General features: G+C 40.2%; 1 protein-coding gene across 1 annotated transcript in view; it reads right to left on the bottom strand.

The window, feature by feature from the left end:
• Positions 1–1227: 1227 nt before the first annotated feature.
• Positions 1228–13275, bottom strand: part of BMPR1A (bone morphogenetic protein receptor type 1A) — a 203232-nt gene continuing 191184 nt past the window's right edge. Inside the window, exons 12-13 of the mRNA XM_030570181.1 lie at positions 9199–9329; positions 1228–5311 (exon numbers count right to left, since the gene is read on the bottom strand). Of these exons, the coding sequence (XP_030426041.1) occupies positions 5186–5311; positions 9199–9329 (257 nt within the window). The 3' untranslated portion in view covers positions 1228–5185. The remainder of the gene's footprint in view (positions 5312–9198; positions 9330–13275) is intronic.

The following is a 13275-nucleotide window of genomic DNA, read 5'->3' as shown; positions in this document are numbered from 1 at the left end:
AAGGAGTCTAATACTCTTTTAAAAGACTTTGGAATCCTTATAAGGCAATGCAACTTGACTTAAGTCTGCATTAAGTATAAAAATATTTTAATAAATTTGCTAAGATTAATGTCAAGATGTTAAGAAATGGATATCTAAAGCTATGAGTGTAAGCACATATTTAGGCCCTGATTTTGCAAGGACTTAAGCACATGCTTGAGGGTTTTACTGAATCAGAGCTTTAATTTATTGATTTTCAGAAGTACTGAGCACCTACTGGCTCTCAATTGAGCCACTGGAAGTTACTGTATACTCAGGATTTGAGAATATCAGGCCATTTATCGAGGTGCCTAAAAATAGATTTTGAAGCCCAACTAGGAAACCACTTTTTAGAATTTAGGTGCAAGTCCCTCTCCACCTCTTCATCTCCCCCCCTCCATCCGCCCAACAGAAAACCCAGCTCAGTGGATTTACTTTATGTAAAAGTGTTTTTTGTAAAGCCTTTTAAAGTGTTATGGTATTTACTCAGAGTATGTCTAAACTACAATTAAAAACCCATGGCTGGCTCATGCCAGCTGACTCAGGCTGACGGGCTGTTTAACTGGAGTGTAGACATTCAGGCTCAGGCTGGCACCTGGGCTCTAGGACCCTGTGAGGTGGGAGGGTCCCTGAGCTCAGACTGCGGCCCAAGCACAAACCTCTATACTGCAATTAAACAGCCCCTTAGCCTGAGCCCCGGGAGCGCAAGTCATCTGGCATAGGCCAGCCACAGGTATCTAATTGCAATGTAGACATACCTTCAGTATCATCAACATTTTGCCTTGCAAAAACTTCAGCAATAAATATTTGGGGTGGGGGAAAAAATCAATGAAATAATTAAAAATGGTGTTTCATTTTTACATTTCTGTTGATTTATTTAGACTACCACCAAATGTTTTCTTTAAAGACTTCAGAAAAACACATCAAAATTAAGTGTTAGCAAATAAATCATAGCTACTAAAGATGTATAATTCGAATGGCACTTTATGAGATGAATACAAATATTCCAATATAGCAGTGGTTCCCAAACTTGTTCCGCCGCTTGTGCAGGGAAAGCCTCTGATGAGCGGGGCCGGTTTGTTTGCCTGCCGCGTTCGCAGGTTCAGCAGAAATTGATTCCTGGAGCAGCAAACCGCAGTCACTGGAAGCCGCCATCGGCCAAACCTGCGGACTTGGTAGGCAAACAAACCAGCCTGGCCTGCCAGGGGCTTTCCCTGTACAAGTGGCAGAACAAGTTTGGGAACCACTGCAATATAGGAATGGGTTAAATTTAAAAAACCTCCATGTTCTGAAAGAGCAAGCTTATGGGACATGTGCATAAACATTTTCCTTTTCATTGTTAAAAACCCAGGGCGACGGGTGGGTGGAAACAGCTTATTCTAAATTATTGATTTTATTACTCATACCAAATATTTTCTAACTACCTATGCTACTCTTGGGGGAATTCTGCGTTACTGCACATGCACAGAATTCATGGCCCCTAAAGATTTCTTTGCTTCCCCACAGAAAAATGACTTCTGATGGGAAAGCAAAGGGAAGTTGCAAGGGCGGTCACACGCCCCTCCCCAGCAGTGCAGGCAGGTTAGTTTGAGTGCCCAGAGCAGCCAGTAGATTTGTAAATCAGACATAAGCCAGGGCGGGAGGGCTGGGCAGTCGTGTGAGAGAGAAAGAGACACTATGTCCCTCTTGCCCGCTAGTGCGGATAGCTCAGTGTGAAGGGGTAGGGCTTTGGGGTGTTTCTGAGAAGGTAGACGTGGAGCAGGCTTTGTCCCCACAGGCAGAGTAGAATGTAGCAGCCTGCCTGCTTAGTGAATTGTTCCCACTGTTCTTAGTAAATTCCCCAGGAGTATAAAACAGCTGTAAAAAATTAAGGCTCCTTTATATTCCCAAAGTGGTGTAAAGAAGCCTTACTGTAAAGGACAATATGGCCTTATAAATGCTTATGGTGCTTTAGTGATCAGAACTGGTCTAAATTTTTTGACTGAAAAATTTTCCTATCAAAATGAGCTCCATGAACGGTTTTCTACTGACCTTCCTGGAGATGGTCAGTAGCCAATTTAAACTGAGTTTGAGCCCTCACTTGCTCTTCAATTGCCTATGATGTGACACTGAGCATTTGGCTGCGTATATTTATTGATTAATAACTAGAAGTAAAGGGTCAATACTAGCTACATTACTACTAGACAGAAGGGGTCTGGGGATTTCCTCCAATGCTTCCCTCTCCTATTCTCCATCCATTGTATTGTAGTTGAAATAAATTTCCAAAATAATTGAAACCAGTGTGATTATATTGAGTTATATTAACAAATAGAATATGCAGCATTTGCAGAACTTTAAAATATTGTGTGTAGAATTATTATTTTTTGGCACAGAATTCCCTCAGGAGTACTAAGCAAACTAATGCACAAAGCCATGCTTAACAACTTCACCCTCATCTTATATCTTTCTTGGCAGTGGATGGAAAAAAAATTTAAAGCCTTTTTTTCATAAGAATTGTGGCACACTATTGTCTACCACTGTCTTCAAATAAGTTAAAATTATACTTGACACACCGATGAATTATTCAACCAGAATACATATTAATACTTAAAGGTTTTAATGAACAAAAGTAATGACTTTATTTTAAAAAAGAAATGTCCCTTGAGATAACTAGTTTTCTATAAAATATGTAGCATTGTTAAATAAAGTCTGTACATCACAACAAAAATAAAAAATACTGCAGTCTTTTGCCTGACCACTTTTTTGCAAACTATTGAACAGAAGTGAAAAAAATGCAATATTAGATAGTTATTTGCAGTTGTTCACAAATGCATATTGGAACTTCATTAAGCTACATTTTCTATTGTATTTTCAAAAGACGTTTTAACACAATTTCAAAGCAGTCTCCATGTATCCATTTTAAGACGACAGATAATTTATCAAAAATCTTAATATGAAATCGCTACGTCTGAACAATTTCAACATTATTCCTAATTCTCCCCCTCTCCCCTTCCAAATCTGGGCTATAGCATGTGTGCACACATGTACCTATGGCCAGGTGTTTAAAAATAGAGCACATTACACACTATATAAATATCTTCCCTTTTTAAAATGATCTAGAACAAGGTTTACAGTACAAGGTTAGAGGCACTTAAATTAGGTTTAACTGAACTGTTCCAATACTGTGTTTTTAATCTTCAGAAGATTCAAAGCACTGGGAGTTTAAATTTGAGTTATAGTGCTTTTTCTGACTTCAAACTAACAATGACAAAAGTAATGGAATATAACTAATGGCCCAACTTTACAGTAATCATTTTAGGTTTTTTGGCCTTTTATATCATCAACCTGTCTTGGTCAACAAAAAAAAGAGCAGAAATTTGATTTCCTGTGCAAGCCAAATGGCTTTCATGTAACTAGCTAGTTGCTGCAGTACAGAATCGTATGCACAGCACTGCACATTATACAGCTACCTCTGACCAAATCCTGCACAATGTTAATTTATTGTACCTCCACTGAAACACCTTTCAATCACATTTCTCCCATACCCAACAACACACGTCTGATTCAGTTGAAAATACTCACTGATTTACAATTAGTCAATGATGATTTTCAGGAATGATAGTATTTGATTATGTTTTTTCAATGTGTCCTGTAGATGGCCCAGCTGTTAGATCTCCAGCAATAACGATGCTGTCAGGGTGATCTAGCTCAGAATCTCCTTTGCCTGCCTCATGCATACCAGTCAGCTTCAGCGGTTCATCTCAGCTCTCCAGGCCTTGGATGACACTGTATTCTCTCAGTTTCCTAGCTGCCCAGCCCGCACTTCTGGGAGTGGGCCCTAGCTGCAACCTGGACTCCAACTCTGGCTCTCAGACCTCCCTTCCTGCCTGGTTCTATAGAGTAATGAAAGGAGCGTGCAGTGCAATCCATGTAATTCTCTCTCATGGGGAAAGATGAAAAGCATGAAGCAGCTGCAGACAGGTCCCAGCAGGGCAGAGACACAAAACAGAAAGCCAAAGGTGTGGTTGCTGCAAAATGGTGAAATCTACAGCAAAAATGATGACTTCTGTGGTACCCTGAAAAAAGCCAAATTCCACAACCACACAATCATAGAGCATACTGGGCCCCAAGTGAGATGATTGAGGCAGATCACACCTGTCTGTCACTGTTTCAGGCTCTTTGCAGACTCAGGGCCTGTCTCCACAGCAAGGCAATGCACACTAGAGAAACTTGATTTCTAAAGTGCACTCATGTGCTGCACGCTTACTGGCCTGCAACAACCCTGCTGGCATACACTAAAATGTTTCCTAGTGCATGTTAACAAGCAGTATGTACATAAAGCACCCTAAGAAACTTCTAGCGTGTGCCAGCAGTCTACATGGATCAGTTAGTATACTTTAGAAATCACACCCCTCTAGTGTGCGCATTACTGCACCGTGTAGACAGGCCCTCATATGGACATTGATTTACACTGTTCACATTTCTGAGGTTTTCTTTGCAACCAAAACAGCACAGAAATGTAATTATTTCAACATGAAAATTGAAATTCTGGAGCACAATTCTGTGTCAAGGGGTGAATTCTGTGGCAAATCCTGAAACTGTGTAATCAGGGCACATACGGGACCCTGACCATAAGTCTTTCTGTGAATTTAAATTATCATCTATCCCAAATGGCAGCCAAAGAATCCTGGCACACACATAAAAGACCCATAAAAGGCATAGGAACTGTTAAACTGAGTAGTATCTCAAACAGATTCCTAACCTACAGGCTATTTCAAAAAGACTTGGTATGAACCAACTAGGTTATCATCAGGTAGAAGGCAAAAAGCTTATATTTCTCCATCTCTGTTGAATCCATTTAGCTTTTTAAGGCTTTCACAGAAAGCAATTCAGTACCCAGAGTTTCACTGGAGACTCACTAAGCATGACTGAAGTCTCAATGCAGCTTAAAACAAAAATGATACGCACATTTAAAACAAGGCTGTCCATATATGTAGCATGTAGTGTACAGAGACTCTCAGCATTATATTCTACAAAGTACTGAAAGATTCAATATTAGCAGCCTGTAAAAGTGAGATGAGGAAGTGGACTGAATCTCAGTTGCTTCCTCTTCCCACTTAGTTCCCACCCTTATCAGGGTGAAAAGTTCTAGGAGTCCAACTCTGCTCCTCAGTACTATGTTATTCTGTCAAATCTTTACATCTTGTGATTCCACCATCTTGGCAAGTGTCTTCTTGATCCTCAAGGCTGTAAGTCTAGAGGCAGGATTGTGGGCCCAGCATTCAGACATTAACTTCAACACTGCTCTTAAACACTGAAAATTAAAAAACAAAAAGGATAGTATTGTAAACAATAATGACTGACAGCTGAAATGGCGCAAGTTTTAAGGACGACACTGGTGAAACTAGTAGGCCAAAAAGGTTAATTTTTTTCAATATTTTGTTAATTTATTTACAATATACTTTGACAATTATTTCCCCTGAATAGAGTAACATTGGTATCTCCAACACTGATTTGATTTAGAAAGCGTGCCTTAGTTACAACACAACAAACTGGTGCTCTTTCTTTTGTTTTATAAGTGCTGAGGGATTCTTTTACATTTTTATTTACTGCCTGAATTAAAAAATGGAAGAGGACTATAAAGTTTCAATGGGTCAGGCTAACATTCCATAGCAGAGTAATGAGGTGTCATACTGTGTACCCATGACATGCATCTGAGGAAGTGGGTATTCACCCACGAAAGCTCATGCTCCAAAACGTCTGTTAGTCTATAAGGTGCCACAGGATTCTTTGCTGTGTACCCATTGTTTCTCACCAGAGGGAAAGTTGGCATGACAAATAGTCAAATGGAAGAAATTAGGGCATTTCCAAAAGAAATGGACAATCTCTGAAAGGGTGGAAAAAAAAGTACTATAGCATGTATACAGCTGCTATTTCAAGCAGGTAGATCATATTACTTATCTACCAGCCTCAATAGTATCCATTTACAGACCAAATATTCCTGTTTAACCCATAATTACATAGAATGATAAAAAACCCTGCACCTCATGGGAGGATGTTTATTACAGAGTAATGCTGAATTGATAATAAAATATATGCATTTTCTAATCTTGATCACAGTGTAAGGTAATTCCCACCAATTTGGGAGAATGTGTGACAAGACTGGTAAACATTTGAAGGCTGCCAACATAAAACTTCTAACACATGAAATCTAGTCTCCTTATCTTGAGTGTGAGGTTAGGGAAAAAAAAGCTGATAACAGATTTATAGAAAAATATAAAACTCTTGGGTGTGTACAGAGAATTCCGTTATCCTTATGAAAGACAGTAAACGACAGGTACAGCATTATCCCTTGTGTGCCTTGCAGAACAGATGGTTGTCAAGATGACTGTCTTAATAGATAAAGAGATCAGCATACATATTCCCACAGTTCAAATGAATATTTCATTAACTCTGTAAGCACTATGTTTAAATTTTAAGATGGTACAAGATATGCAACTGGTGGATAAAGATTATTAAGACCTTTCAAGAATCTTTACATCATGAGTAAAAACTAATTTACTATCCACAGGGACATAGTAAACTGAAATTGCTGCAAGATGAAACTTCACTGGTGACAAACGGAGACCAACTCTTTTAAGATATAATAAGTAATAATAAGTAGGGCTGTTGATTAATCGCAGTAAATTCATGTGATTAACTGAAAAAAATCGCAATGAAAAAATTGTAATTTATCGTGCTGTTAAACAACAGAATACCAAATGAAATGTATTAAATATTTTGGATGTATTTCTACATTTTCAAATATATCAATTTCAATTACAACACAGAATACAAATAATAATAATATATGGAGATATACCTATCTCATAGAACTGGAAGGGACCCTGAAAGGTCATTGAGTCCAGCCCCCTGCCTTCATTAGCAGGACCAAGTACTGATTTTGCCCCTAAGTGGCCCCCTCAAGGATTGAACTCAACCCTTGGTTTAGCAGGCCAATGTTCAAACCACTGAGCTATCCCTCCCCCCAGTGTACAGTGCTCACTTTATATTATTTTTATAACAAATATTTGCACTGTAAAAATGATAAACAATAGAAATAGTATTTTTCAGTTCACCTCATAGAAGTACTGTAGTGCAATCTCTTTATCATGATTTTTGTTACATAACTGCACTCAAAAACAATGTAAAACTTTACAGCCTACAAGTCCACTGAGTCCTACTTCTTGTTCAGCCAATTGATAAGAGAATCAGATTTGTTTACATTTATGGGAGATAATGCTGCCCACTTCTTAATTATGTCATCTGAAAGTGAGAACAGGCGTTCTCATGACACTGTTGTACCTGGCATTGCAAGGTATTTATGTGCCACATGTGCTAAAGATTCATATGCCTCATCATACTTCAGCCATCGTTTCAGAGGATATGCTTCCATGCTGGCGACGGTCGTTACAAAAATAATGCGTTCATTAAATTTGTAACTGAACTCCGTGGGGGAGAACTGTATGTCTCCTGTTCTGTTTCACCCACATTCTGCCATATATTTCATGTTATAGCAGTTTCAGATGATGACCCAGCACATGTTGTTCATTTTAAGAACACTTTCACAGCAAATCTGACAAAATGCAAAGAAGATACCAACGTGAAATTTCTAAAGATAGATACAGAATTCAAGCTAAGGTTTAAGAATTAGAAGTGTCTACAGAATCCGAACCATCAAAAAAGAAAATCAATCTTCTGCTGGTGGCATCTAACTCAGATGATGAAAATGAACATGCGTTGGTCTGCCCTGCTTTGGATTGTTATTGAGCAGAACCCAATATCAGCATGGATGCATATCCTCTGGAATGGTGGCTGAAGCATCGAGGGATATATGAATCTTTAGTGCATCTGACATGTAACTATCTTGCGATGCCAGCTACAACAGTACCATGCAAATGCCTGTTCTCACTTTCAGGTGACATGGTGAACAACAAGCAGGCAGCGTTATCTTCTGCAAATGTAAACAAACTTGCTTGTCTGAGCGACTAGCTGAACAAGAAGTAGAATTGAGTGGACACACTCTAAAGTTTTACATTGTTTTGTTTTTGAATACAGGGTTTTTTAGTATATAATTCTACATTTGTAAGTTCAACTTTCATGGTAAAGAGACTGCACTACAGTACTTGTATTAGGTGAATTGAAAAATACTATTTCTTTTGTTTTTTACAGTGCAAATATTTCTAATAAAAAATAAATATAAAATTTGCACTGTACACTTTGTATTCTGTGCTGTAGAAAATATCCAAAATATTTAAATAAACAGTATTCTATTACTGTTTAACAGCATGATTAATCGCACTTAATTTTTTTAATTGCATGATTAACTGTGATTACTTTTTTTAATCACTCGACAGCCCTAATAAGAAGTAAGATAGAATATGTAAGTAATCAGAACTGTATATGGATCTACATCAGTGGTTCTCAACTTATTTATCATTGTGGGCCGCACATGCAGGACCCCCAACCCTGGGGGGGGCGGGGCGGCAGCACCGACCTTGACCCTGTTGAGAGATGAGGGAGTACATGAACATGCTAACAAGCACTTCTAGCTAGAGTTCTATTGGTCAGGCTGAACGGTCAGTGCATCCCATTAGTGGGAACATGCATTGGACATCTGAAGAACTGTGCAGCACTACCAATGAGACCTCTCCATGAAAAAGAAATGAGGCCACTAATGATCTACCTCATTCTCTTCTCAGGTCTACAAACTCAGTAGAATCATCACATATTCCACAGTGTTGAAAATGTCTGATATATCCATTATGACAGAAAACGATATACTGAGGTTTAGTATGATAAATTGCATTAAAATTACATGTTAAATTGTAGGTCCATTCAAAAACACAGGAAAATATTAAAGCCTAGCTCTAGATTGGTTTGAGGTGAGAATGTGACCATGCAGTTGGTTGCTGGTGAGGTATTTCTCCTTCCCATCCAGATGGATATATAAAAAGATCAGGCATGTAAAAGTGCTACCAGTTGTTCTCACACATTAGTATTTTTATTGTGGTCAGAGATATTTCAAAACATTAGAAATGTCTAATTTTGTGGCCTACTCTACTTCCGTTTCAGAAAATTTTGGGAAATACTAAAATACCCTTATTATATATTAGGGGCTAAAGCTAAACTCCTCCCATTTCTCCCTTTTGGTGTACTTACTTCATCGCTATTCCATCTGTTAGATACCACTGGGCGTAGGCGCTTGACGCACACCACCTCTCTCATATCTTCATAAGATGGATCATTCGGCACCATGTCATAATATGGCAACTGGTAGTCTTCAACAATACCTGAAATGTGTGTGAAAGATCAGGGTAATACCACAAGAACAAACTAAATCCATAAATCTGCTCCTAATCTAAACTCCTAACTAGCCAAAGAAGCTTAAATTAACTCAAAATTCTCTTGTCAGCAACTTAAACTCATCAGTGGTTGAAAACTACAGATAACACAGAATTGTACACAACATCACTTGCTGAAAATTTATAGTCGATGGTTGACATTTAGGACTAAATGCTGACTTAATTACCTGTAGTCCCACTTAATGTTTGGAGCTATCTATCCTATTACATACTGCAGAACTACTCCCTACAACAGAGGAGTGCATCCATGCATATCTTCCACTTTATTCCGAGACTGCCTGTAATCTTCCTATTTCACCTAGTTTACCACATCCAAGAAGTGTACTTCACTGAACATATGAAGACAGATCACTGTCCCAAGATGATGCAGTTTAAATTAGGATGAGAGGGTTACTCACCTTGTGCAATAACTGAGGTTCTTCAAGATGTGTCCCTCTGTGGGTGCTCCACTTTAAGTGTTTGAGCATCCCTGTGCTTGTAATTGGAGATTTGTGGTAGCAGTGCCTGGTTGGGTTGCACATGCGCAGACCCCATCTTGCACTGCCTCAAGCAGTTAATTGGCGTTGTGTGACCAACCTCCCCTCTGTTCCTTCTCTACTGCAGAGTATGAGTGTGAAACTCTGAAGTAGAGGGGCAGAGGGAGGGTAGTGGAGCACCCATAGGGACATATATCTCGAAGAACCTCAGTTACTGTACAAGGTGAGTAACTCTCTCTTCTTTGAATGATGTCCCTGTGGGTGCTCCACTTCAGGTGACTTCAGAGCAGTGCCCTTCAATGGAAGGGAGGGGCTTTGGAGTTGACGTTGTGGCAGAGGATAATATGGAGAGTCCAAATAATGCATCAGATGTTGCAGGATGCTCTAATGTGGAGTGCTGCATAAATGTATGGGTAGAGGCCCATGTCACAGGTCTACATATGCCAGAAAGGGAACACTGCTCAGAAAAGCGATCAAAGTCGACACTGCTCTGGTGAAACGCATGCAAATCCCCATAGGGGGTTGCAGGTCCTGTGGCTGGTAACACAGTTTGATGCATTCTGAAATCCATTTGGAAATCCTCTGTTTGGATATGGCATCTCCTTTTGATTGTTCCAGGACTGAAATGAATAATTTTGGGACTTGCGGAATGACCTTGTTCCCTCTGCATAAAAAGCCAGGGCCCTGCAAACACAGAGGATGTGAAGTGTGCATTCTCACCTATCCTTATGTGGCTTAGGATAGAACGTTGGTAAGTAGATGGGTCGGTTGAGGTGGAATGAGGAGGCAACCATAGGTAAGAACTTTGGATGCAGTCAGAGTGATTTTGTCTTCGGAAAATACTGTGTAGGATGAATCAGCCATGAGGGCCCCATATTCCGCCACTCATCTTGCAGATGTAATGGCAACTAGAAAGGCCACCTTCATTGACAGGTGGAGAAGTGGGCAAGTGGCTAGTGGCTCAAATTGGGTATCTGGTGATGCCCCAGAGAACTAAGTTGAGGTCTCACAGCAGCATGGAAGTGTTGAGGTTTTTCAGAAAATGTTTGATGGTACCTTATGGTGGAAAGCTGCTATGGCTGAGAGATGAACCCTGATTGAGCTAATACATAGGTCTGATCTCTTAAGTTCATGCAGGTAATTCAGAATCAAAGGTAAGGGGGCTGTCATAAACAGATAGCTAAGGGTTAAGGTCTCTTTCACCTGAAACACCTGACCAGAGAACCAATCAGGAAACTGGATTTTTTCAACTTTGGGTGGAGGGAAGTGTGTCTCTGAGTCTTTTGGCTGTCTGCCTGCTGTCTCTGAGCTTTGGAGAAGTAGTTCTATTTTCTAGTCTTCTGTTTTCTAAGTGTAAGGACAAAGAGATCAGATAGTAAGTTCTATGGTTTCTTTTCTTTGGTATTTGCATGAATGTAAGTGCTGAAGTGCTTTGATTTGTATTCTTTTTGAATAAGGCTGTTTATTCAATATTCTTTTAAGCAATTGACCCTGTGTTGTATCATCTTAATACAGAGAGAGCATTTGTATTTTTTCTTTCTTTTTTATATAAAGTTTTCTTTTAAGACCTGTTGGAGTTTTTCTTTACTTCAGGGAAATTAAGTCTGTACTCACCAGGGAATTGGTGGGAGGAAGAAATCAGGGGAAAGCTGTGTGTTGGATTGCTAGCCTGATTTTGCATTTCCTCTGGGTGAAGAGGAAAGTGCTTTTGTTCCAGGATTGGGAACGGAGAGGGGGACTCACTCTGCGTAGTTTCACAGAGCTTGTGTCTGTGTATCTCTCCAGGAGCACCTGGAGGGGGGAAGGGAATCAGAATTATTTCCCTTTGTTGTGAGACTCAAGGGATTTGGGTCTTGTGGTCCCCAGGGAAGGTTTTTCAGGGGGACCAGAGTGCCCCAAAACACTCTAATTTTTTGGGTGGTGGCAGCAGTACCAGGTCCAAGCTGGTAACTAAGCTTGGAGGTTTTCATGCTAACCCCCAAATTTTGGACGCTAAGGTCCAGAATCTGGGAATAAGGTTATGTCATGGTGGCAGTGGCGGGAGATAGACAGAATCCAGAAGCCAGTAGGAATATTATATTTTTCTTTTCTCTGCTAAGGGTTTTTTAGCAGAGAGAAACAGGTTGGTTTTAAAAGGGAACCAGAGAGAATTTTTTTTCTGCTCTCTCTAGCAGTTTGTGGTTTGCATATTAAGCGAGAAGACTGTTAAGGGTCTTTTGTCATGCAATAGCCCTCCCATTAGGTGGCAAGTACCAGCACTTATATGCATGCAAATTAAGTGGTTTTTCTGGTTTCCCTTAATTGAACATTAGCTAGAGAGAGAAAAGGAAAAAAGCACTGTTGCTAGGCAGACTTCAGGAGGCAACAGAGAACCTGCAGTTCAGAGGATAAACACCGGAGGGCACCCCAACACAAGAAAACAGGAACCATGTCTACCAGGACAAAAATGGAGGCCGAAGACCAATTCAGAGAAGCTGAACACAGGCGACAACTGGAAATGAAACAAAAAGAGATGGAGATAAAAGAAAAGGAAGAAAGCATCAAACTGGCAGCCTTCCAAAGAGAACAGGCAGCCCAAGAGGCAGCACACAAAAGAAAACTAGAAGAAGAAGAGGTGGCCCACCGCCGAGAAATGGAAAAACAACAAAAAGAAATGGAAAAACAACAAAAAGAGAATGAAGAGAAGGAAAAACAGAGAAAACATGAACTGGAGATGGCAAAAGCTGGGCTGCATGTGCCAGCCAACCCTAACAACCCGGCGCCAATTATTGCTCCACAGCACAGGAAATTTCCCACCTACAAGGCAGGTGATGACACCGAGGCCTTCTTGGAAAATTTTGAAAGAGCCTGTCTTGGGTACAGCATCCCCGAAGACCAGTACATGGTAGAATTAAGGCCACACCTCAGTGGACCTTTAGCAGAGGTGGCAGCTGAAATGCCCAAGCCGCAAATGAATGACTATAAACTTTTTCAAACCAAGGCCAGATACAGGATGGGGATAACCCCAGATCATGCCCGTCGGCGCTTCAGAACCCAAAAATGGAAACCAGAGGTGTCATTTCCCAAACACGCCTACTACATTGCAAAAAACTATGAGGCCTGGTTAACAGGAAACAACATTCAAACCTTGGAAGAAGTGAACCTTCTCATACAAATGGAGCAGTTCTTGGATGGTGTTCCTGAAGACATCACACGGTACATACAAGATAGAAATCCCAAAACTATCTCTGAGGCGGGGGAGATTGGAGCCAAATGGATGGAACTGGCAGAAAGCAAAAAAGCTACTGTCAAGGGGAACGATTACCCCAGGGGGCACACAGACCATAAACCCTACAACTGAGGACAGCCAAAGACCCTACATACCACCCAAGTAAAGCCACAGATACCCTACTCTTCAA

This window comes from Gopherus evgoodei, chromosome 7, assembly GCF_007399415.2.
Source record: "Gopherus evgoodei ecotype Sinaloan lineage chromosome 7, rGopEvg1_v1.p, whole genome shotgun sequence".
In the NCBI taxonomy this organism is placed as follows: domain Eukaryota; kingdom Metazoa; phylum Chordata; order Testudines; family Testudinidae; genus Gopherus; species Gopherus evgoodei.
This window is presented reverse-complemented; position numbering and strand designations above follow the sequence as displayed.